The sequence below is a fragment of the Siniperca chuatsi genome, linkage group LG4 (assembly GCF_020085105.1).
Source record: "Siniperca chuatsi isolate FFG_IHB_CAS linkage group LG4, ASM2008510v1, whole genome shotgun sequence".
NCBI lineage: Eukaryota > Metazoa > Chordata > Actinopteri > Centrarchiformes > Sinipercidae > Siniperca > Siniperca chuatsi.
In genome coordinates, this window is record NC_058045.1 from 14,569,814 (window position 1) to 14,596,250 (window position 26,437).

At 40.9% G+C, this 26,437-nt stretch overlaps 3 protein-coding genes and 1 long non-coding RNA gene across 9 annotated transcripts; 1 reads left to right on the top strand and 3 right to left on the bottom strand.

The window, feature by feature from the left end:
- Positions 1 to 296: 296 nt before the first annotated feature.
- On the bottom strand, positions 297 to 9,037 carry si:dkey-5i3.5 (uncharacterized protein LOC565091 homolog). Its single transcript, XM_044194786.1, has 4 exons — positions 8,757 to 9,037; positions 7,905 to 8,188; positions 3,903 to 4,149; positions 297 to 3,717 (listed from the first exon to the last, which is right to left on the bottom strand). The coding sequence occupies exons 2-4, from the start codon at positions 8,139 to 8,141 to the stop codon at positions 3,356 to 3,358; spliced, it is 846 nt and encodes a 281-aa protein (XP_044050721.1). The 5' UTR covers positions 8,142 to 8,188; positions 8,757 to 9,037; the 3' UTR covers positions 297 to 3,355.
- A 1,795-nt stretch (positions 9,038 to 10,832) lies between these two features.
- On the top strand, positions 10,833 to 18,216 carry prrt4a (proline rich transmembrane protein 4a). Of its 5 annotated transcripts, none has more exons than XM_044194791.1 (4): positions 10,833 to 10,900; positions 11,317 to 11,550; positions 13,009 to 13,221; positions 14,916 to 18,216. In XM_044194791.1, the coding sequence occupies exons 2-4, from the start codon at positions 11,415 to 11,417 to the stop codon at positions 17,027 to 17,029; spliced, it is 2,463 nt and encodes an 820-aa protein (XP_044050726.1). In that variant the 5' UTR covers positions 10,833 to 10,900; positions 11,317 to 11,414; the 3' UTR covers positions 17,030 to 18,216. The 5 variants fall into 5 exon arrangements, with proteins under 5 accessions (XP_044050726.1, XP_044050724.1, XP_044050725.1 ...); XM_044194789.1 differs by lacking the exon at positions 10,833 to 10,900 and adding an exon at positions 11,867 to 11,980 and having other exon boundaries at positions 11,434 to 11,550; positions 12,312 to 13,221; XM_044194790.1 differs by lacking the exon at positions 10,833 to 10,900 and adding an exon at positions 11,878 to 11,980 and having other exon boundaries at positions 11,527 to 11,550; positions 12,312 to 13,221.
- Positions 11,269 to 11,823, bottom strand: LOC122875538. Its single transcript, XR_006377834.1, has 3 exons — positions 11,787 to 11,823; positions 11,443 to 11,522; positions 11,269 to 11,360 (listed from the first exon to the last, which is right to left on the bottom strand). It is a non-coding gene; the product is annotated as an uncharacterized LOC122875538 (long non-coding RNA).
- Positions 18,217 to 26,107, bottom strand: impdh1a (IMP (inosine 5'-monophosphate) dehydrogenase 1a). Of its 2 annotated transcripts, XM_044194794.1 has the most exons (16): positions 25,855 to 26,107; positions 25,050 to 25,148; positions 24,369 to 24,417; positions 23,483 to 23,584; positions 23,250 to 23,324; positions 22,876 to 23,082; positions 22,644 to 22,731; positions 22,325 to 22,524; positions 21,966 to 22,056; positions 21,760 to 21,855; positions 21,375 to 21,518; positions 20,926 to 21,067; positions 20,656 to 20,799; positions 20,487 to 20,570; positions 20,134 to 20,150; positions 18,217 to 19,992 (listed from the first exon to the last, which is right to left on the bottom strand). In XM_044194794.1, exons 1-16 carry the CDS (start codon positions 26,088 to 26,090, stop codon positions 19,889 to 19,891), a joined length of 1,878 nt encoding a protein of 625 aa, XP_044050729.1. In that variant the 5' UTR covers positions 26,091 to 26,107; the 3' UTR covers positions 18,217 to 19,888. The 2 variants fall into 2 exon arrangements, with proteins under 2 accessions (XP_044050729.1, XP_044050730.1); XM_044194795.1 differs by lacking the exon at positions 20,134 to 20,150.
- Positions 26,108 to 26,437: the final 330 nt, after the last annotated feature.

Genomic DNA, 26,437 nt, shown 5'->3' on the forward strand with positions numbered 1-26,437 from the left:
TGGTTATATGAGGAAGGGAGGACGTCGCTCTCCGGACACAGAGGATACAAACAAGATACTTGTTTGGCAGCTGGCAGGAATGATCCTGACTCTTTGTCACAGCTGAGCTTAATGATTCCAGTTTCTCTTCACTTTGTTTTTTCCCATCATCTGCAGAATCTGATCTACACTTCTGCAGTTACCCAGAATTACCTTTGTGTTCTGTTAGTACCTTCAAGGTGGAAATTGTCACTGGCACTTTAACACACAACGCATAATAACTCTCCATTTTAAAAGGAAAAGAGTCTGAAAACAGATAACATCACACCTCAAACAAGATACCTTTATTTCCAAACCACACACAAGGCAAGAGAAAACAAAAATGTGTTTGCAATTTAAAAAATGTTCAAGTTATGAGACACAAAGCTTTACAATATCAGAGGCACCGTTTCAAGTTCAACAACCATCTTCAACAGACATTTGGAAATGAGCACAATGGAAATCTAAGCTAACATTTATCAGATATTAACATTTTTCAAGTATAACTGATTACTTGCTGCTTTGGTAGTTTGTGAAAGCACTGTTCATTTATACAGATTTACCACTGAGGCTCATTATGCCATCTCTGTCTCAAGAGGCCATATGAACTCTTGAATGTATTATGGTACTATCATATGGTGTTTTGTTCAGCACCGTCACACCAACATGGTGGAATTTCTTGCGGAAGAAGAAATATTCTTCTAAGCACCGATAGACCATCAAAAGAATCATTGGTCCCTGGAGTTGTTTGTGTAAATACAGTGCATCCGGAAAGTATTCACAGCGCTTCACTTTATTCACATTTTGTTATGTTACAGCCTTATTCCTAAATAGATTAAATTCATTATTTTCCTCAAAATTCTACAAACAACACCCCATAATGACAACGTGAAAGAAGTTTGTTTGAAATCTTTGCAAATGTATTAAAAATAAAAAACCTGTATATAAGTATTCGCAACCTTTGCCATGACACTCAAAATTGAGCTCAGGCGCATCCTGTTTCCACTGATCATACTTAAGATGTTTCTACAACTTGATTGGAGTCCACCTGTGGTAAATTCAGTTGATTGGACATGATTTGGAAAGGCACACACCTGTCTATATGAGGTCCCACAGTTAACAGTGCATGTCAGAGCACAAACCGAGCCAAGAAGTCCAAGTTATTGTCTGTAGACCTCTGAGACAGGATTGTATCGAGGCACAGATCTGGGGAAGGGTACAGAAACATTTCTGCAGCATTGAAGGTCCCAATTAGCACAGTGGCCTCCATCATCCGTAAATGGAAGAAGTTTGAAACCACCAGGACTCTTCCTAGAGCTTGCCGCCCGGCCAAACTGAGCGATCAGGGGAGAAGGGCCTTAGTCAGAGAGGTGACCAAGAACCCGATGGTCACTCTGACAGAGCTCAGTTTCTCTGTGGAGAGAGGAGAACCTTCCAGAAAAACAACCATCACTGCAGCACTCCACCAATCAGGCCTGTATGGTAGAGGGGCCAGACGGAGGCCACTCCTCAGTAAAAGGCACAAGACAGCCTGCTTGGAGTTTGCCAAAAGGCACCTGAAGGACTCTCAAACCATGAGAAACAAAATTCTCTGGTCTGATGAAACAAAGATTGAACTCTTTGGCCTGAATGGCAAGCGTCATGTCTGGAGGACACCAGGCACCGCTCATCACCTGACCAATACCATCCCTACAGTGAAGCAAGGTGGTGGTAGCATCATGCTGTGGGGATGTTTTTCAGTGGCAGGAACTGGGAGGCTAGTCAGGATCGAGGGAAAGATGAATGTAGCAATGTAGAGACATCCTTGAATAAAACCTGCTCTGGACCTCAGACTAGGGGGACGGTTCATCTTCCAACAGGACAACGACCCTAAGCACACAGCCAAGATAACAAAGGAGTGGCTACGGGTCAACTCTGTGAATGTCCTTGAGTGGCCCAGCCAGAGCCCAGACTTAAACCTGATTGAACATCTCTGGAGAGATCTGAAAATGACCCCATTCAACCTGATGGAGCTTGAGAGGTCCTGCAAAGAATTTTTTTTATAAATTTGCAAAGATTTCAAACAAACTTCTTTCACGTTGTCATTATGGGGTATTGTTTGTAGAATTGAGGAAAATAATGACTAATCTATTTTGAAATAAGGCTATAACATAACAAATGTGGATAAAGTGAAGTGCTGTGAATACTTTCCGGATGCACTGCATGAAAGGCTGCGGTGATACATTTAGGTTTTAGCTTAGGAAAAAGTAGAAAACAGTGCATGCACAATGGCTTCTGGAAACAACTTGCATTTTCTGCTTCTCAATGTAAATTATGAGTACTGAAGTGTAGGCACTGTAAATCTCCTTTCTGACTATATACACAAAATCCTTCCAAGATGTGAGGTTACTGACAAGAAACTGGAAAGGGAGATTTCTTCACACTGACATTCGATGATACACGCTGGCTGGTTTCACAAGTAAAATGCTACATTTCATTTCCCTGTGTTCACTGTGACAGTGCCAATGTGAGAAATACAAATGGTACAACTTCAATATGCAACTTACTCAAAGAAGCAATTCAGTAAGTTTACTTCCCGAGATGAGTACAATCAACTATTAGCAAAGCCAGTTAAAGCCACTGTGCCTAAACAATTTATGTAACAGTACTGTGTCCCTTGACAGAGGAACCAAGGATAAAGAAGGAAGTGTCACAGAATTTTCCCTGGAAAGACACACTTACAGTAACAGCAAATGTGCAGAACTTCATGAACGTTGTCTTCTGTGTGAACTGTATTTAACAGAAGGGCAGCAGGATTTACATGTGGCAACTTGTTTTTTTACTGCAGCACTTCTGAGCAAGAGTATGACTTTAACACGTAGCTGCTTTTATTGCGCACACGACACTGAAACTTCATAATCAGCAAGGTGTTATAGCGCTTTGGGCCCAGTCTTGAAGGGCTGCTATAAGCTGTGCAAACCACCAGATGTCACTGTGCTTGCAAAGTTTAAAGCCGTTCATATCATTAATATAAACTGACAATGGTGAAACAATTGGTGCAACTGTAGTTGCACATTTTATGCTTAACAAGGAATAAAACATTTTTAGTAAAACATTTTTTTAGTACACAATTCAACAAAACAGGGCACATAGGCCCTGTTTTATGAATTAAATTGAACAGAATTGAAAGTTGACTACCATTACTCCACCTACATTACACGTTACAAGTTAAATTAATGTATTTTATATGCTAATTATCACTGATACAGTAACACACTGCAGACTAACAAATATTTTAGATTAAACTGAAAACAAGCAAAGTCAAGCTAATATGGCATTATGCTTAAATGACACCACCTTACATTTTGGCCTTCAGCGGGGCGATGCGGAGTGACTGGAGGAACATGTCTAGGGTGGTCAGATACTCCTGTGGGTGCCTCTTTAGGTGACCTGCATGTGTTGAATCCTCCCACTTCTTTGCTGTGATGTCCATCCCACGCTTCTCCCATCGATCAATCACTTCCTCCATAGCTCGTGGGTTGCTCAACAGATCGTTCTCGCAAAAGAAGAACAGCGCAGGAGCGGTGATGGGAGTGTTCCAAAACGCATCAATGCTTCTGTTAAAGTAGTCCACCGTTTGGCGTCTGAACATGCCAAAGTATAACAGGCTTAATTGTTTTACCAGTATCTCCCAACGTGGAAATACAGTCTTACCTAGACCTGGGCAGATAGGAGAAACCCACACTTCATTCATTTGCACTGAAAAAAGCATTCACACCTATTCATACATTTATCATTTCTTGTAAAAATATACAATTTGGGGTCTAGCCAGTGTGATTATGCATAATGGGTACTAATGAAATGAAATGAATTAATGTTTTAAATCATGTTAATACTGAACTGACCTACAGCCATCGTCTCCAGAGAGCCCACCACCAAGCTATCATAGACTTGGCCTTTGATCCTCTGTGTGAACGCCTGATATTTCTGTGTGTCCTGGGACACATGTACCAGCAGCTGAGCAAATGTGTAGCCCCCAATAGAGAAGGCATGGACAAGCAGTGGGCGGGACACAAAGCGTTCACTCTGGAGCAACTCCAGCAACCTCTTCCCATGATCCAGACCCCAGCGAGGCCACAGGAACTCTTGCACCTTGTGTAAAACAAACAGAAAGCTGAAGCATCGCTCATTTGATTATCAGCCTTTGACAAAGTCCCTATGACCCCAGGTAGTGTAGGGGTGTGTAGAGCACAGTGCATTTATTTCGCAGGAAGAAATCAAATCAAAATCAAAGGCAAAGTAATGACTGTGTTATTTGTTTCAAGTTTTTGCAGCAATACATTGCAGACCGACAATTTCATTTCAGAATTTTCAGTCAAAAGATATAAAACAATTACACGTTAAATCATAATAGATTTATGGTTGGTACTAACTTAGGCTTTTGCTCTGACTTGCCGCCATATTGCCGCTGCATCACTGACTATGTCATGAGGTTGGTTAGCTGGAATTTCTCGAGCGAAACATTGTGCTTGTTACCTCAAACAAAATATGGCAGAAGATGAAGCTGAAAGGTATTTTGAGGAGATTGCCAGAAACACAAAGGCTTACACATTCGACCCAGTGAGGAGGAGAGAAAGAGTACAAACTCAAGTTTGTTCAGAGGAGCAGCCATCGGTTCCCCGAGGTGCAGAGAGGTTGGGCAACTCCACCTGGTGCACGTGTGGTCACTGCACTGAAATACAGACCACAAGAGAGTCGAACTGCTGTCAGGAAGCTAATGTGGATCACTTGCTTGGGGAATTTCGCTGCATAAAGTTAGTGAAATTTCTAGTTTGAACCACATGTATTTGGGGCTAGATTACAAAGTATGAGACTGGAAAGCGTTAGTTTAAGGTGGCATAATATTATAGACTTTGTTTTACAAAAAACAAGCTGCAAGTTAAGCTACCTTGTTTATGGTGTGTATATTTTGACTCATGTTATGTGACAACAAATGATAGAGAGCATGGCTACTTTTGGTCAGTCTGTTCAGGTTAACTGCATACAGACAGTTTACCTTTTGGGCCATAGGGCACCTAAGCAGGAGGAACAGGATCCCTATTCCAGCTTGTGTGGTGACCGCCAGAATACCATGGCTTTGAATATTTCTACGATGACATTTAATTTCAGCATGTACAGCCTAATGCTGTATCTCAATTCACAGTTTGTGTCCAGTCTCTTTACATGCAGAAAGCAGAAACCCCGGGCAAAGACATTAAATGGTATGTATGTTATGCTTTCTTAATGTATTATTTTTCCTCTCATAACCTCTGTCACTATTTTTTCATATGAATACCTAAAATAGGATTGTAAACCTCACTAAAAACTATTCAGTACAACATATTTTGACTTGAAACATAAAAGATTTCTCAATTCAACCCAGTCAGACAAAAACTAAAATCAACATTAGTCAATGCAGAGGTTCAGAAATCTCATCACAAAAATTACCAGGAACTTAATGAACTTGGTGTATGTAAGGTAAAGTAATACAGCAGTAACTATGTTGCAATAAAGAGTATTAGATTGAAGTGTCTAGTAGGGTGTGACTATCACTTATATTTATTGACTATATGATTACCCTCTTCCCAATAAAAATTAATAGGAATTTGATTATATTTTTTATTTATTTAAACTGATGAAGCTAAGGAATAAAGAAAAGATCGAACAAATGTAATTATGATAAATTACTGTGTGCTGTAAAATTGTGCAAACACCTTAAAATAGTAATTCATCTCGTGCTATGTTGATATTTTTTATCTGTTATCTTTTTCAGTGAGTTTCCTGGGGCAGTGAAGGTGCGAATCTGCTCAGATGTTTTGCCACTGAGAGAGCTTTTTCAGGTTTTTGAACACCGTTGTGCTGGGCCAGGGTGACTGTTGTCTTCGTTTTTAGCTATTGCAGTGCCGCACGGATGGACACAGACTTGCAGATCACACCGGACACAATGTTCTTTCTGAAGATATAGTCCTTGTCCACCTTTCTTGGTGTGACCACAAACTGTTAAGCACCTTTGGAGTACTGGTGTTTGTGTTGTTTCTAACCCTCCTTTGTTTTTGCTGTCTCTCTTTTGATATTACAGTTATGGTCCAGTGCAGCTACACATAGGTGATCCTCAAAGCTCTCCCTCAGGAACTTCTTCCTTTTTGTAGCATATTTAGTGTACAGAGAGTGAAGACATCAAGCTTCTAGCAGGAGATACACTGCACCCCATCCCCCAGCAGCTTCACACAAGCTGCACTATTTTGCATATGGACATGATGTGCCTAAACGGAATGCAGACACCACAGGCAGAAGGAGCTGTACACTCTGCCACTGGAAAACACAGTTGGCTGTTTGTCATGTGACATGCCCTCATACTTTGTGACACAGAGGGTCTGTTTCAATATCTGGCACACGCAGAAAGGACTGTAGACTATATGTCCCCTGATCAGGACACCAGGACTGTCTTGGATCTGTCATTGCCTGTAGTCTGTAACTTGTATGCAGCCTGAGACAGACAGCAGCACATTTTGTACATATATTTTGTACATATGACGGAGAGAAACTCAGGGTTTGTTGAAGAAAAAAAATCTGCCAGCGAGCAGGTTAGGTTCACAGCATTAGGGGCAGGAATTATACCATGGCCAAGCAGCCAGTGCTGTGGATGCCCCCAAGTGTGGCCGTAATGCCCCTTCTAAAATTAACTACCCATACGGCCAGTTTGGCATGCCCTGTTTTGAACTGGCCATTGTGTCCTTAAAAGATAGTTACGGATTTCCTCATTTAAAACTACATGCGACGCAGCAAATAAACTCACGTTTTCCAGTGTCTCCATCATCACACTTTAAAAGTCAAACATTCAGTGTATAGTTTAAATAAACTCAGTACTGTGTTTCAATACACTGACTCCTAATTGTTGAATGTATCCTGTTTTGTCTTTATACATGTAATTATCACTTATTGTTACTGCACCCTTGGTTCTGGCCTTGGTGCCCTACATTTTGGCCGTGATATCCCAATTAATTAGTATTTATCAAAGGCCAAAGTGGCCCTGGCCTAAAATGACTTAATTCCAGACCTGTAGCAAATGTTACCACAGTAACTGACCTCAACTGCCATACAACCTCCATAACAAATAATCTCTGAAATTTTGAACCTTTGAACCACTCATGGTGGCACGTCTTACTTGTTGTTGTAAATGTGTTTATGTGGGTCGTTTCAGGTCAGAGGTCTGTTCACACTGACGTGGGATATGGGTGATGTGATGTCTAAACTTGAGTGTGAACAGTCATGAAAGAAAGATCAGATCTGAGTAAAAAGAAACATAAATATATATACAAAAAATATATAAGTATTATATGAGTATTAAGGCCTGTAATGTAAATGTAGCCTATGAAGTTCAAGAGGTATTCCAAATACAATGCTCTTGCTTAACTCACACATCTCTGAGGTTAACAATTAACTCTTTATCTTGGTTACACACAAATGGGCTTCTGTGAATTCAGATGCCTGAAATGGTATGTTAATTGTACTTTGTTTTTAGGCAAAAGGCACATTTCTATATGCATGGATGTTACGCATCTCTAGTCTACCGTGTTCTAAATTACCAAAATATTATGCAAATTGTATGTACTTTAAAAACAGCAGTTCCCTGTATCTAAATCTGACTATGTAATAGTTAACTCAGAGAAAGAGCAACCACAGCTATGCTGTTCATATTTCATCATAAATCTTAAGAATACAGTTGTGACAGTAATGATCAAGTTAGCTCACTTTTAACATATAACAGTTCTATATGGTTGCTATGCAAAGCATTGACTATGTTCAATATCACCTTTAATGTGTAGCCTAATTTTGTAAATCTCTCCACTGATTTACATTGTCCTTACCTCACTCTCCACTACAAGCACATCAAAGCCTGTGCGGAAGTAGATTTCACAATACTTGGCCACAGCTTGGGGACGCGAACCCAACCATGGCAACATCAGCATAAGGGGTGTGTGGTCTTTAGAGGCTTGGGCCTGACATCCTGAGACTGGAGATGCTAATTCATTTATGTAGAAAGTGACATTCTTACTGAGGCGGTGGGCAGTAATGCCTCTGCTCAGGGCTGTCCTGCCCAACATAGTAGCTGCTGTCAGGCTTCCCAGTAGATTAAAGGTGACAAGAGTGTCTGGAGAAGAGACAAGAATGAAAATGAAGGGGGGAAAAACAATACACGTAAAAATGAAAATGAGAAAGCAGTTAGCAGCATTACCAACCGTTTGCTCATAAAACATATTAACATAACAATCACAAACATTGCGTGTGCCTTCTTGTTTAGAGCTAACGTCATGGTGAATTAGCCTAACCCTAAGATTACTCTAAAATCACCTAGATTTAGTTATAGCGTTGGCGATGTGTTAAGAACACATATGCTAACTAACGTTAGCTTGTGTTGACAAATTCAAGTTAATTTAACGTCACATATTCTCCTGTACGTTAATAAACGTCTTGAACCTAAAGTTAAACATGCAACTATGTTTTTCACAGCTAAGTTAGGTTATCTGAATAACTTTATTGGTGCTATTTTTAAGAAGAGTAAAACCGTAATCTGAGATCATTAACGTTACATACGAAAATAACGCTAGCATAATTTAGCATAAAGCCGTAACGTTAGCTAAATTGACTTTAACGTTACATAAATGTCAAAACTGTTTGTAACGTTAAGTCCCTAACTTTATCCTGTCTGAGTTACTAACCTGATTTCAGTTGTGTGCCAGTGATGATCTGATGAATGAGGATGGCTCTTCTGTCAGTAGTGTAAATTAGCTAAACTAAACACAAATCCTCTGTCAACAAAGTCAGTGTTTTCCCCGTTGTTAAAACTATCGTCCTGTCCCTCTTCTACATTTCCTAGCTTTCTCTTCGCCTTCTTCATCTGATAAATGTGTTGTCTGCAGTTAGCACAGTCTAATCTCAAGCGAGCTGCTGCCCTCCTTCGGAAACGAACAGCTCCGCAAACAGACTCCACTAAAAGAATACCATTCTGACCGGTTTGACCAGTTTGTAATCTCCAAGCCTGTGCCAGCAGGCCTGTGTCTATCCAAAATACTACTGACTAAAGACTAAATTAAAGGGGAATTAAATGGTGAACACAATAACTAGCAATAACAACCTAACAGAAAAATCACAGTGACATAACATTCAGGGATTCATACAATGGGTCTAATGAGTTTATAGTGACTTTATCAAAAGCCCAATTTTTTGTATTTGTTTTCATGTCCTATGGTCTCTCAAGATTTTAGTAGTCCTAAAATGTCCATAGATATTGACATATCTATATTTAATTTTGATATTTCTGTAGTGTATATTCAAATGTACTAATTGTTTGAATTTTCAATTCCACAAGCTGCCCAGCAGTATCTAAAGTAATTAAAATTAGCTCCACCTTAGCTGCACCATTAACATGATGTACACATTAATGCATCAATATTTATAATCATAAGTAGAAGATAGATAAGTAGAAGATCTGAGTACTTCTTGCACCACTGTTCACACAAGTTTCCTTCCTATACATTATATCCCAAGACATTCAAGTGTCTTTTTGACTGTGATTTGGTTTTGTTAACCCCTTAAACCTTAAAAGGAACAAACGTGTAAAGAAAAAAATGAGAAAGACTAGTTTCTAAATGTTGAACAAGGAAGTGTTATATTGTCATTAAATCATGAAATCAGCTAGACCTAAAACATCAGGGTTTAATTTTTTTTAGAAATGTGTTCTCAGTATCTATCTTTGTTCTCAATACGCAGCATATAACTGTATCTTTTCCACACCCTTGATCCTAACTAGGGCTATGAATTGTTTTTATCCTCCTCTTTGCTTGTGCAGCTTTGTTTCTGTGTCTTGTCCTGACTGTCCACATTCCCAGCTGGACCCCAGTCCCTATTGATTTTGTCTTGTTGGAGGATGACTTGTCTAAACAGAAACCAGTTGCCCAATGAATTAGGATAGCAAGTATGAGGCGGCAATCATTTGTCTATGTCCCTCACTGAGCTCATATGTTTGACCTGTCATTGTTCCTTTCCAGTCCCTTTAGTTACGGCTGGGTTGGTGCTTTCCTGTGTCCTCATCAGACAGCGGGTTAACCACACCCCTCTGGAATTTCCTATCTTCATCACATGACTGACTGTCTAAATGATCTGAAATAGCCTTCAATGTCTTTCATTCTGTGTTTATGTGAATCTGAATCACATTGTTTTATCCTGCACGCAGAAGCTTGTGCAGAGGCAAGATGAAATTTAGGAGACAGCTGGTAAACTGCTCTCTTCATTATTGGCTGTGGTATTTGCTGTCACAGCCAACATTATTCTTGGCATGCAGAACCAGCCTTTATGCCTTTATGTCTTTGTGTTTTGTGCTAAATACATGTTTGGCAGATTTGTTTGGGATACAGTTTGATCCATATTTATCAAGATTTTTTGGATAGAAGAAGAGTCAGTGTGCATTTGGCAGAATGCCTACGCAACAATAATCCTGGCTTGATAAATCCTGTGCCCTGCTAATTCAGTAATGTTCAGTGGAGAGTTCAAAAAGATCCTTACATTGCCAGACAGAGACAGCATATAAGTGTGACTGCGCTTTAAACTCTCTGACTCTAAATGCACCAAAGGTATGTGGATCAGTGTCTATTTTAGAATCATCCTTGGGAATTGAATTAGGCTACGAGGCTACTGGACTTCCCCCATTGGGTAAAAACAGCACACGTGAACAGGTCTGATAACACTGGAAGGAGGAAAATAAAGAAAGCGAGTAACATGGCATCAACAGAGAGAGATCATTCATGTCAAAGGCTCTTGCCACTGACATGGCAACAAGGTCACAAGTGGTAATTACGGACTTAAGGTTAGCAATTCTTTGTTAAAAAGGGCATCCATTTGGTTCAGAGGTACTGTGCATACGCATACAAGTAACTACTATCATGCATTATGCATGTATGCATTTCAAAGAGAATTTTCTTCTTCATCTACTGATCCTGACATGTTTCAAACTGAACTGTTCATGTGACGGCTACTTTAAGAGGAAGGGCACGGGATCAGTTGTAAATTATGCTCAATAGCATGTATTGATCTGTAGCTCTGGTTAGTTCAGTGCAGGGTACTGCTTGCTTGTTGGTTGATGAGCGTGCCCCTATGACATACTGTATTTATGCCTTTTCTTTTTTTCTTTTCTTTTTCTTTATTTCTCTCTTCTCTTCTCTTCTCTTCTCTTCTCTTCTACACCCATACTAAACATCACAAACTGTGCATCATACACACCAGAGTGTATGTGGGGAACACGAACAGCAGGACTGTTTCCTATGCAACTACAAAAGAGATGATAGTGAGTGTGGTGTGGATGGTGTGTCACATTTAGGAGAATGGGATCGTGCAAACAGTCAAACTCACTGTCAGATCAGTGCAGCGGCAGAGTGTTGGACAGCGGGGGTTGTCTCGAGGAGGTGGGGTCTGTCCCATGTGTCGACTGCCTGATGGAGAGAAGAGGAGCACAGCACAGTGAGTATGAAAGGACACAGAGTGCTACGCAGAGAGAGACTGCAGGCATGCAGCGACACAGAGCAGCATATATGTTTAAAGAGGCTTGTAATGGCAAGAACAAACAGACTCTCTGATATAATAATATACAGATATTATTATAATTGTTAGGCGTTTTTGTGTATGATTGTTTGGACTGTGAGATGAGAACAGTACACTGATAATGATGACATGGAACTACAAATTATCCTACTGACTGTTATGTCCAGACTTCAGGGACACTCTTCTTCCCGGGCTGAGGTCAGATTATACTGATGTATGTTTTTGCTGCTGTGAGTCCGTCTGCAGACGCTTGAAGTAAACCTACAGAAAGACAAGTGATTGCCTTGAGTGTTTCTTTATTCCGAAGGAATTGCCACTACAGGCTGCAGCAGAGTGGGCTGTTGATGAGGTAAGAAAGCTGAAACGAGACCGGCTACAAGAAAGCAGTTGTGTACTTAATGTCTCTTCATGTGCTGTTATTATGAATGAATCTCTGCACTCTAATGTTTGTACTGTGTGTATGTAACAGGACTTTAAAAGAGAAAGTGTATAGGGTATAGGGTTTTCAAGATAGTGTTTTCATATACTTCATTGGAACACTTTTCATATACAATATTTGCATAGTACTCACCCCACGTGCAGAGATTCAAGCTATTTACTGCAGATATTCCTGCAATACACAGTATTTGATAAGTGGTTGCACTGATTGTGTCTTTAACATGATTTTCTTTTTTCTCAAGGGGTGTTAAGCATGAGATTCCCAGAGACCTGAGGTTAGAGATCTGTCAAACATGTGATTGGACAATACCCCTCAAGACCTACAGCATGTGACTTTGCAGTAGAGTTTGTAGACCCTCGCCATGCTCTCTCTGTGGAATCTATATCTTCTTCTCCCCCTCTCCTTGCCTCTCTCACTTCATGTTATAGCCTTTTCTGGAGAGAATGTCAAGGAAACACAACAGCCAGACACTGACACAGCAATGCAGCGTCTCGCACAGCCCTCACAGAGACCTCATGGATCTGGTTTAGCATCGGGGAATGTTGACTTCTTGGGTCTACCTTTGAGTTGGCCCTTGTCATCATCTGAGGAATCAGATAGACAAGGTGTGATTGGTGAATACAGTGATTTACAGGAGAGCACAGAGTCGTCTATTTTGTATCCTAATGAGAATGGACGTATCATATCCAGACACACAGATAGTGCTACAGAAGATGCTAACTCCAAGGCGAGTACACAACAAATGAGGTCTTCATCAGGAAGAGTACCGTCTCAGCCTACCCAGGAACAAATATTAAAGAATCCGTCAGCTGAGACTAGCACTGGATCTTTATTGCATTCTACACAGACTGGAGAGAATCAGCCAACTTTCCCAGCCTCTGTGAATCAGACGACTAAAAGCCCATTACCTTTTCCTCTGTCTGGCTCACTTCCATCAGATCAGGACTCCACTTCACCGCTGTCTGCTGGACCTGGGCCCATCCCTGAGCACCCCACTCCACCAGTAGCCACTGGCAGTTGGGGATGGACCACGAGCCCTTCTGTTATCACACAGGGAAAGACACAGGAGGGGACTGACCCAGTGAAACAGACCGGAGATGGATTGATTGATTTTACAGATCGTATTTTATACAGCATGGAGGCAGATAACGGTAAGAGTCCTTCCTTCAATGTCATTTAATGTATTTGGAGCATCCATCATTTACTAAACCTGACACCAATCAAAGTTAACAGGCTCACTTGGGCTATTGTGAATAATTGATTTATAGTGTTGCCCTCATTAAATACCTAAAATAAGATCTACAGGACTCCAAGTCTGTGTGTGACTGCAGTGTTTTATGATATGTATTCTGCTGGCAGACACAGTTGTTTTACATTCACAGAATGGTTTGTATCACTTCACTCCCGCAAGCTTTCACCCTCCTCAAAAATCTTTCCCTAACTCTTCTCCAACCCCCTCTCCCCTGTATTGCTCCCACATCTCTTTATCACAGATTCTCCCACTCATTCCTCCTCATATCCTGTTAATGTAGAAACAGGTCATTCCCATTGCAGTCCGTGTCCATTACCCACATCCAAAGGTTGCTGGATAATGTGCTGCATACCTACACATACAGTATTTACTGTACACACACATACACACACACACACACACACACACACACACACACACACACACACATGCGATGGCACTCACTTGTCAAAGTAAATAATGTGTCCACGTGCATAGTGGGAGGAGGGCTTTGACAGAACTGTGTGAGAAATTACCCTTCCTCAAGCTGTCTATGCATTTAATAACAATTCAGCCTGTTTGTTGAGTAACCATATCAAATACAGTACTTGTGTCACATGAGGACTTACACGTCAAGATATTTTGTTTAGATTTTATAGTGAACACAGTGAAAATCGCTTGTTTAAAAGGTCACTCACTACTTGTTTGCTGCTTCCACATTGACACAATCAATTCACTACTAATGGAGCACCAGAAATAGGACACATTCCATTTATATCCAGTAGGTTCTCTGATTCTGGTGGCTCCATACAGCTTACCCTGAACATTATTTCACTAGAGAATGAGATGCTTACATTATTCATTGGTTACACAATCACTGTCGGATATAAAAGTTAAATACCTCTGCAGAGTCTTGTTGAAAGTTTGCAACATTAATGATAGCATAACACCTCTTTACCATGATTAATAATAGCCACACAAAAGGAGGGCAGCAATGAGGTCAATACTGGCTAATCAACACACATCTCTCTCTTTCTTTTACACGAACACAAACACACACACACACACACACACACACTCTGCTCCGCTCTGTCTGTGACCCAGTTAGACATTCCCAGTTATAAGCCTGCTCTGTTTTATTATGGATTAACTTCACACACGGCAGATTCTCCCCTGCTCTCTTTTTGGACAATAAAGACTGTTGATGCAATTGACTTCGGCCTGTAATTATTGATAAGATTATTATGTTGTTATGTATTATGTTTATTGGTAAATGAATGTCATAATTATTAATATTGCCAATTAATAACTCTAGACCAAAAATATAATAACAAGAGAACACAGCCATGTGAGGCTGTATTTTGGTCACAGCAGTGCTTTGAGTTAAATGCTAATATCAGCATGCTAACATGTTCATGATGACAAGGCTAACATGCTGATGTTCTGCAGGTAATGTTTAGCACATCCATCATATATTAATGTATTAGCATGCACTTTCCAGCTAAAAACTGTAAGTTATGTCTGTATTCAAAATTTCTACCTTTTGGTTTTCTGTTACAAATAAGCAAAACAAATAAGTTGGTAATGTTTCATTTTATTGTACTTGCTTTACAGGTGACTCCAAGGATGATGACCTACGTGTCTCAAAGACCAGTGGCACACTCTTGCTTGATGGTAACATGGACACATCCACCACACCCTGCAAAACATCAAACCAGTCCTGGACTTCCACTTACCCAGATGATGTTACTCCCAACGAGTCCCTGCGCCCCTCTCTGGCTCTCAACTCTGCCCTTTTTGTCCCTCTGTATTCGGACTGGAACTCTGCCCTTGCTACATGGGGATTTGCGTGGGAAGCACACATCTATGGCCTGGGGTCTGTCTTCACTGCGTTTGGCCTAATCTCTGTGGTCTGCCTGTTAGGCCTGCTCCTGCGTTGTCCCCCAGGAAGCCCCTACTTCACCCTGCTGCACTTGTTTCTCCTAGCATTTGCAGGGATCCAAGCTTTCTGTTTGCTCTATGATGCTTACAATCACCAAGATCGTCTTCCCCCTCTGGGCTCTCTGCTGCTCTCTGAGCTGCCCTTCCCCTGTTTGATCTCAGCCTTCTCCCTGGCCTTTCTCCTTCTTTCCTTGCGCTCACGCATGCATCTTTCTCTCCCACTTGCTAATTCCACCTCATTCTCAGCCTTGCCCAAACCTTGCCTGTTACTATGTATGTCCCTGTTGCATTCTGGAGTCTCTCTAGGGTGTGTTGGCATGCTCGAGCTCTTCCACAGCCTCCCCACCATGATCCTGCTATTCCCTCAGGGTGTGTTTGTGTGTCTCACCATCTTTCTCTCATGCTCCTACCTCATCTTCTACTGCTTTATACAAGTCAACACTAAACACATCTACAGGCTGAATGACAATGGAGAGAGTGGAGGATCTCCTGAAGTGATGCAACCTGCAAGTTGCCCCTTTGCCAAAGTGGAGGACTGGGGTAGGGCAGCTGGAGCTGGAGTAGGTGCTTCGTTGTGTTTGTTAGGATGTGGAGGCCTCCAGCTTTATGGGATCCTGCATGCCCTTGGTTTGGGTGGCGTTGATGGCTCTGGGTTCCAGCCCTGGCCCTGGTGGGGCTACCAGGTAGGCTGCAGGCTCTGTGAGGTTGGGGTGTGTCTAGGTTTGTCTCTCATTGGTACACACCCTCTATTCTGTCACAACTCCTCCTCTATCAAGACCATAACTCATCCTCGGCCAGGATCTTGGTCCCGCCTTTCCTGCAGCTCCCCTTCACGAGGGCTCACCCTGCCCTCTCAGGGAGGTAAAAATTCTCCTGTCCTCTCCTCTCACGATTCCTGGTCCCAGGGTAAGCAGGAAAAGCTGGTGGTCTGTGATGTCATCACTAAGGGACAGTCAGAGGCTCTTCCTCTTTTCTCAATGGTGGATCCTCCTGGAAATGGACTAGACTGTGTCCCCAAGTCCAGCCAAACCCGGAACACTGTACTACCTCTACCTACACCCCCAAGCCCTCCACACAAGCCTAAAAATGCAGTTGAGTCTCAGATATCGTCACTGGACAACCTAGGACTGGAAACTGACTCTTCTGTGGACCTGCGGCCTCCATCTCCCATAGACTTGTCCCGCAGCATTGACCAGGCTCTGTTCAGTGAATCCCTATTCTCTCACAGTATCTTTGGTTTGCCAAGACTGCTCAAGGCTTCTTCCAGCCTCTCTTTGAGCTCTCCTAGCCAAGGTACGTCAAACCAAGGGCCTAGCTCTGTGGAAAATGCCCTATACCGAACCTCTTCCTGTGGAGACGTGGATCAAGAGAACGTCCTGTCCAGATCAAGACCTTCCCCGCCACATGGCTCTTTAAAATCTCACAGCAAGCCACCAATGTCACCAGAGCAATGGGACTGGAAAGGAAGTGTCTCTGGCTCAACCCAGGGTTTGTGTAGCAATCCCAAGGAGACAGGAAAGCTGCGCTCACATCCCTGGGCAAACAGAGGTCAAAACTTTGCTCAGAGCAGCCTCCCACGAGCAATCCCCCACCTGTCTTACCACCGGCGTTACCAAACCCTGAGCTTAGCCTCCCAGGACGGTCACGGATCTGGCCGGTTGGCAGGGACTAAACACCTGAGTGAAAGCAAACAGCTGGAATGGGATCTGGCTGTACAGGCAGAGTTTGTCAGTGTGTGCAGACAAATCGATGCTCTGAGTGTTTGCAGTGACACTATTGAATTGTAGAAAGTTGTAAAAGTCCAGTTGTGATTGGAATGCACATGACATTGTACAGAAATAGCAGACTCTGCTTAGGTTAGATGGAGGAATTAAATTGTACATCATAAAAGTTATACAGATGAAAAGAATTACCTGAACTAATGAAAGCGGAATGGACATTATTGATATAATATGTGTATATGTATGTCCCTAAGCTCTTCTCTTAGTAATGTTTTTTTTTTTTTTCAAATGTTGTGGCAATATTCTATTTTAAATGTTCATTCCATTTAGACATTCATGAATGTCAAGGATCAAATATCCATTGCTTAAGAGTGCAAAATTGCTATCAAAAGTTAACTTTAGTGGGAGTTTTAATATTTGCATAACTGACATGTTGAGCTTTTTTATATTATAAGCTATCCAGCAGAAAGAAATTCAAAGAGTCTGTGAAAGGAATATAAAGGAGAGTCTTCTTCAATATTAAGTGGACAAACAATAAGGGCTCAAACAAGTCTCATTTTACACCGTTGATGTACTGTTGTGTTTTCAATAGTGGAAAAAGTGAGACATGCTCAAAAGGACTTAACATATAATGAGATAAGCGACCTATTGACCTATTCCCTGTTGTGATTGTATGGACACAGTTTCATCTACAGTGGTAAACAATATGAGGAAATATTAAAATCGAATCGTCAGAGAGAGCTAAAACTTACAGTCTGATTGTAATAGTGAAGCATAATATTTTGCTGACACACAATCAGCACTTTGCTGGCCATTAAGATGTGTACATCTAAGTTGCCAAACTTATACTTCATCAATGGAACAGACATTTTGGCATGTAGTACTTTCCTCACATGATCATCATATGTTATTTCAGTGTGGTGTAATAAACATGGAAATTCACGGAAAATTGATATATACACAGGATGAGTTTGTCTTCTGTATTTTTTTATTGCCTGCTTAGCCAACCATTTGCGTGACATCTTTGAAATTTTAGCAGCCCGTACTGTCAAAGTTGCAATGATCTGAGCTCTTTTTTAAATTACCAATGGGTGGCAAACTGTGGCATTGTGTAACCATTGCCAAGGTTAGAACTTGTGTGAAACATGAATGTTGAAATGGAAAATCAACGACACATTTTGGTTCATATATATCTGAAGATATGACAAAAATGTCAAAAAATAACATGCCAGTAAATAAATAATAAATAAAAATGCCAGTGTCAATGTTATCTTTATTTATGCAACACTATTTACAGTAAATATAATTTTGAAATCTAGTTAGGTTGGGTGATAGAAGAGGACATATATTTTCTGTATTTTCTGTAACCCTCAAATAAGAAATTCTTAAGGAACTGTCAAATACATTTGTCAACCAGTACAATAGCTCATTCAATTGGTTGCAAGTTATTGCAAAATTAGAATCCAGAGTGTATCGTAGAGTGACATATGTAATACCAAAGACATTGAGTACATACCAGAAAAATATGTAATCGCATTGGAAGCTGATAAATCAACTTTTGTCTACACTTCTATAAAGAAATAAATCACTTGCAATTGGTTTGTTACTACCCTTATGCACTGACTCCATAGCCCTATTTCATTGACTAACCATTTAATTTTTTTAAATATTGAGCCTGAGAAAATACAAACTACCTACAATATGTATGTAAGTGTGTACAGTCAGTAGCCATGTAATTAATAATGTGTTTTTGCAAAATGAAATTATGGAAGATCGCAACATGTCAAGCAAATGTGACTAATTTGCATTATGAATCTAAAAAGGGGGACGATGTTTGGAATTATAATCAGATAACTGAAATTTTAAGGGTGGATGGTCTCCTGTTTTGTCACTCAAACATTTTGTTATCCAGCCTTTTCTATGCCAAATAAAATGAACAGAGGAAAATCCAAAATGAGATTACACATGGTCGCTCCTTTAAAGCTCTCCTTGTAACAAATATGTATATGTGAATTAAGGCTGATGTTAAGCTTTGGTCTCTTCTCATAGACTGGGGGCGAGATACATGCAGGGCATCCATCATGTAACAGCCACATTTTCACCTGTCAGAGAAATGAATTTACTTGAACAAAAACTAACCAGTGCAGTAAGAAGATAATGAGAACATGATTGTGCTATATGTACTATGCTGTATATACTGTTTCCTCCTGGCTCAGTAAGCTTTATACACAAGGTCGCAGGCTATAAAATGTGACCATGGCTATATATAATTCTATTATATAATTATTTTACACTTCTGTAGTCTGCTTTCATTATCAGCAGAAAGTTGTCTTAAAGTAATTACCTTTTGTGTTACTTTCCTCTATTAATGAAATTAAACTTTAAACATTTAAAACAATATACCAACGACATGCTGCTTTTTTATTATGTGTCTTTTATTCTGTAAATAAAGTATCTGACTGCCTGATTTCCTGCAAAAAATAAAGTATCTTGTGTGATATATTAAATGAGCATGGAAATATAAGGCTGCACCTCTGCAAGGTTTGTTGTATACTCTTCTGTATCAGGGTGCAATTCAGAGGCCAACAAGTAGATGGGCCTCTCAATAGATCAGCAATGATAAGCTTGTCCTAAAGTAGTTATTGACACGTGTTTGCTTATTGAAAGGGATCAGTAGTTAATTACATTACTCTCACTACACCTTGGCCACAGTGGGAGAAAGACAGATAAAGAGTGCGGACGTGACTGCATCTGAAGTTCAAAGGCTCTCCTTTGAACTTCAGACTCGGGTTAAAGTGTGTTGTTTCGTCTATCCTTGAAGGGGTCAGAGATGGGACAGACGAGAACATGAGGGGAGGACACAGAGAAGCAGTGTCAGATTTTAGAGTGTGGATGTTGTACAGCAACTGTGTGTTTGTAGTTTGATCACATGCGCCCGGTGCATCTGCTCATAGCTGCTGGGGTTGGGACGTTAGGTCCTGATCGAGTGTTTCCTCTTCCTCCCGCCTCAGTAAAGCCGCTTCTCATAACTACGCATGGAAAAGAAAAAGAAGAGTGTAAGCGTTTCCTGTGTTGTGATAACATTTAAACCACTACAAAGGCAATCTTGGATGGAGATTAATGAATGAAAGAAGATGATGGAGGTGTGATAACCACATGGATGTACTTACATGGCACAAAAGAATATCTAATGTGATAGCATGGGTAAGAAAAGAGGAAGAGAGAGAAGACAATCTTGATGCTGCTAACCACAGGCAATTTACATTCCACAGTAACAGGTTCCTGACAAAGGGACTGAATACAAGTGAAGCTTAGACACACATTGTTAGTGCCTTTGCTGTTATAACGTAAATATCACTCATCAGGAAACAGATGATGACAGACTTCACCACACTACCACTGCCACCAAAATATTTAGACAGTGGAAAGGAGAATACAGAAAAGAGATAAAGGGGTAAGAGGGACTTGCAGAAGAGGGGGAGAGGTCAGAAGCCGGGCGTCAGAGGTCAGAGGTCTAACTTACGAGTGGAGGCCATGGACTCCTCCCTCCATTTGAGCAGACATGGTTCTCTTCTCAAATTTCAGCTCTCCAGAGTACATCATCGACCTGGCACAAAGACAAACAGCTCATTCTAGACAAAAGCCCTTACACAATAAAAACTCACAGTAAACACACACAATTTCACACTTACCGTAAAATGGACAAACTCTTGGCTCCTATGTCCTGACAGCCGTGTTGGATACCAGCAATGAGGTAAGGAACAAATTTATGGATGGAGCCTTTATCTTGTACTGATCCTGAGACACCTTGAGCCACCTTCACCTTATCTCCCTCGCTGGATAGACAAACACAAGTCACACAGAGTAAGAGATGAATGTGTCACTTTGACATGCTGTGGCTATACATTTTTCTAGAATAATTGTTTTTACAGCAAAGGACCTCTGTAACCCCACTCCCCCACCTGAAGTAACGTTTCTGACTGTTATTTTTCTCCATGGCATCCAAGGAGCCCATTCCTCTGTACTTTTTCAGACGCACACCATCTGAAAAGAAATATTCTCCTGGAGCTTCAGTGGTTGCCGCGAGCAATGACCCCATCATCACTAAGGGTAGAAATATGACAAGACCAGAAAATGGGATGAAGTGATGCTGATTGAAAAGGACAACAGGCAGACTACAACAAATAAGCAAAAAAACAAAAACAAACAAACACTGCTTTTATTTTGAAAAAGTAGTCTGTTGGTTAAAAAACAAACAGTGAGATCACTAGAACTGCCCATCAATTGTTATGCATCCTCCTAACTCCTGACCAATTTGTCATTACATAGAAGTGTCCACTGAATGATCCAAATGTGAATCCCAAAAATATTGAGACTTGAGGAAACAGGAGTATATTGCATTTTTTTCTACCTGTAGATGCTCCCAGGGCCAGAGCCTTCACCACATGTCCAACAGTCTGAATGCCTCCATCAGCGATTACTGGCACTCCAAAACGTCGGGCATACTCTGCAACCTTGTAAACCGATGTACCTTGGGGCCGTCCACATGCCATCACTGAGGAACAAGAGCACAAACTGCTGTGTTGGCAGCAAAATATCCCCAATAAAACTGAGATGAATACATTATTATGCTCCTTGCTTTAGGTGTACAAAAAGTAAACTAATGTGTTGTATCTCTAATCCAAGAATTCAAAAAAAAATGCATCTGTGTATAGATGGTGTTTTGCTAACTTTTTCAAACTACAAGGTTGTATTTAAACCAGCTGGCGTTCACAGTACTGCACTCTTTATCATACCTTCCTGGGTGATACAGATAGAGCCACACCCCATGCCCACCCTCAGGGCATCCACACCAGCATCAATCAGGTTTTTAGCCTGAGCAGCTGTCACCACTAGAGAGAGACAGACGCACAGTAAAGAGCTCAGAGTGGGAGACATGCGTAATAGGTTGTAGGGAGTTTTCACAGCACAAATGCAGAAGAAAGACAGGAGGGGAGCTTACCATTTCCTCCAACAACTTGTAGTTCAGGATATTTCTGTTTGATGTAGTTTATCATGTTGATTTGATACACTGAGTTTCCTTGGGAGGAATCCTGTTATAAAAATTAAAAGTGACATAGTTTCAATGAGAGATGGAGCACACTACTGTGCGAAATGTACTTTTAAGTTTAATTTAAGTCAGTAAATATGTAAATTAGAACAGTTCCCATTTAATAGAATCATCAAGAAGCTCCAAAGCCACTACATTCATCCTCCCTGTATCAAGAGGCTGATGATTTGTCTGACTGTTGTGTGCTATGACATCAGAATCAAATCATAAAATAACCAAAAGCTCATCCACAGTCCACAGTCAAAACCTACCAGGACTACCACATCCACTCCAGCTTGCATGAGGAGGTCCAGTCTGTATTCATCATCATCCCTCGTACCGATAGCAGCTCCACACAGCAGCTGTTTGCGGGAGTCCTTGGAAGCCAGAGGATAATCTCTGTTCTTCTTCAAATCAGTCCTAGCAATGATGGCAACCAGCTCATCACTGTCATTCACTATGGGGAGCTTACCTTGGAGAGTCAGAGTGTGAAATGAGTGAAAGAAGAAAGAAAAAAGCCCAAGTGTGTGTCTGACACCAAGTGCTGGTTACTTTTGGTCTACAGTAGCGTGGCCTACTTCACAGATTTACCTTTTTTGCTGCGTTGCAGTATATCATTAGCCTCTTTTAGTGTGACCCCAGCGGGTGCAACAACTAAATCTTCCCTTTTTGTCATTGCCTGAATCAAAAAGAAGTTAAATTTATTCAAACAGTGAAGTACATCTATATCGATATACCACCCACTTTTATGACATCACATAATTGCTGCATATATTATGTTCTCATACACATGCACACATGCATACATCAGTTATACACCCACCTCCTCCAGGGGTCTGTCATGGTCCTTCTCAGACAGAAAGTCTATGTCTCTGGAGGTGACTATGCCGACCAGCTTGCTGCCCATCTTGCCAGTCTCTGTAACAGGGATCCCAGAGAAGCCGTGGCGTATCTTTGCCTCAATCACGTCCCCCACTGTGTGTCGGGGACTCATTACCACTGGGTCTGTAATAAAGCCCTGTTCAAATTTCTGGCACAAACAAAAACACAAGTGTTGAGTGATTAGAGGACCTTCAGAGTACATTGTTTTGAAAATAACATTGTATTCTGAAAGAGGGCTGTTGAGGGTGATACAGTGTCACAGATTCACACATGTCTATTGTAAGTTCATCTCTTTGTTGACTTGGTCTGTCTTACCTTGACTTTGCGCACCTCATTGGCCTGGAACTCAGCAGTACAGTTATGATGAATTATTCCAATCCCACCCATCAACTGAAACCAGCCAATCAGAGACATGAGAGCCAAGAACAAATAACAGTGAAAAAGTAACCAAGGCCTTCAGTGCACTTGGCACTGTGGAGCAGGATGATGCTAAACTGAGGGTAAAAGTAGGCGTGGTGTGTGTAAGGTTGTGCAATGTTTGTACTCACTGCCATGGCGATGGCCATGGATGACTCTGTGACTGTATCCATGGGAGATGAAATAAGAGGTGTCTTAAGGGTTATCTTTCTTGTCAATGCAGAGGTTAGATCCTACAAATAGGGTTCAATGGAAACAGAATCATCACCTTATGATCGTAAAACACTGATAAACACATACAGCAAAGTAAATCTAAAACATAATCTTAATTGTTGTGCCATGACATACTCTAAATGACTCCAAAGGTGTATGCATTGATGCGGGGGGATTAATCAGCATGATACTACTTTCCTACTAATAATATCCTACAGTGTTGCAGCTGCAGCCCAAAGGCAACACATTTGTTAACCAAATGTTAAAGTTTGAATGAGTGTAAAAGCCAGTCTGGGCATATGCTGAATGTTAGATGACACGGGTGTGTGTCTGTTTTGAACACCTGCTATCCAGCAATAACCCATGTGACCAAGGCATGAAATTAATTCAGTGTCCCAGCAGAGCTTGCAAAGACAAAAACAAAGCAAGCCAAATAAACAACCCTGTGCTCATAACAGCAACATAACAAAGAGTTAGGAGTTCGTTACGATTCCAGCAAAACCTGTTTGTGTTTGTGAATTATTGTCAGGAAACATCAGCAAACATTTTTTATGATGTCAAGGACAAGAACATGTTTGTTGCCCAAAGGAATGGCATGCCACTGTCAACATGAAATAAACAGTACAGACGCATTACGTGCACCAAGCGTCCTTTAATCCCTTTGCTTAAGACAAATGTAACTATTAACTAAGAAATGATTCTTTGTGCTATCACCTAAAAACAAAAAAATCAACAAAATACAGTGCACCGGGGAACATTATAGTATGTTGCTTGTGATTTGCTGGACAGTGTTATGATACTCACCACCTCATCAGAAGTAAAATCTATGAAACCAGGGAGGATCAAGAAGTCACTAAGAGGAGAGACAGAACAGACACATGTGGTCAGAGAGAAGAGCATCTTGCTTTGGAACTAGAAAACATATTACATAAATATATGTAATATTATGTAATATGTAATATTACTAGTAACAATCACCACCATAAACACGTATCATGTAGCTTTAGTTGTGTATGTGAACTGTAGAGCACATATCCATTCCTACAAAGCAGCAGTTGTTTAAACTCAGCTGACAGTGAGCAGACATAATCTGTTAGCCTTTTTCAACCTACTGAAATGTTCTGCATTTATCTTCTGCACACTGATAAACCCTGCATATAGCCTCCATTAAGGAAACTACACTGACACCCATTAACACACTGATATGTGCACAAACACACACACATTGCTTTTAATGTCTGTAACACGACTCAGGGTCATCCTTGAAAGTAGTATTACTCTTTATAATCCTCAATATAAAAGCAAATGTGTCATCACTGATATTACTAAACACTTAACGGAAGACATTGCATAACTCAAGTGCGTACGTGTGTTTCTGTATGTGCACATGCAGACAAGCATGTATGTTAGTGTGTTAAGTATGTAATACCATAAAATGAAATCAGTTAAATTGTATATGTGTATTTTTTCATTAGCATTTCTTACTTGTATGTAAGTCCATCACCAATAGCAAAGAGTTGCTGTGCAGTTAAGCCATCTTCAGGAACATAACCTGTGCCTCCACTGATCAAGTAGTCTGCCGTGCTGAAATATAATAAAAATGATAATAATAATATAACGTAAAAACACACACATGTACACATGATATAGCTAAAAACATAAATTACTCAGTGCCAGGTCTGACACTTGTATTTCTGTCATGTACCCTAACTTCACCCCTCCATAAAGTTAATGCTAGATTTGAATTTACATTGGTTATAGTTCTTGTTACAGATTGTGAATATTTTAATGAACATATTACTGACTACTTTAACACAATCCCCCATCCATTACTACCCATGATTGCAAGCAGTGTGCATAAATCTGTTGTCACTAAAATTACATGTTTGTTTATTCTGCCATTTATTTCTGGAGGTATTTATCCCTTGTGCAAAACAAGTTGTTTTGCTCGTCACTCTCTTGACCTCTGTTTCTTACGCACATGCTGTAGCCAGATCCTATTACAAATTCTGGAGTCGAGACAGGAAAGGCTAACAAAAGGAATCCATCCTTGTCTATGGAAACTCCTTCTATACACCTGTGACTGCAGTACATTAGGTAAGAGGATTTGGTTGGCTGCCCAGGAAGCAGATAAATGGGTGCACAACCAATGCTACTAGAAACATCTCAGTAACTGCTGGAGATACAATGTTTATGAGTTATAAGGCTTCACACAATCACTTCTGCAAATCAGAGAAGGGCATGACCTTTTGCAGTGTGGTGATAGAACGAGCAAGAGTATGAGACTGACCTCTCTGGTTCATATCCAGCTTGGATACGTGTAGCACTGTATCGCTGGGCTGCAGTCTCATGCCCATGTCCGTGCGGCGTTGGGTGGGCATAGGCCCCGTAGGGATGAGGTTGTTCCCCATCTCTGTTTGAGATGCGCGGCCGTGCTGGTTCCATGTCCCCTACAATCCTCCGGTAGTCTATTTGGTAATTGTCCCTCTCCCCATCTCCAAACCGGTCATAAACATGACCCTCCATCTCCAGGAAATCCAGGGCTACGACCTCTACAGGACCCCACCACCTCTCTCTCTCTCTCTCTCTCTCTCACACACACACACACACACTTCAAGCACTTCGGACTTGTTTCATACACACACCTGCACACTCCAAGCAAACAGTTGCCCCAGCAGCTCAAAAACAGACACAAAGCAACACACACTACTTGCTGTTAAAATTATAAGCACTCATAAATACCCAATGCTTTGAGTGCAGGTTCACACAAATACCTTTCAGACACACCTGACATGGGAGGAAGCTGTCTTTCCATCTGTTTTGTGGCCAGTGCAGCAGTTAAACCCAAATGGCCAAAAATACAAGATGTCACT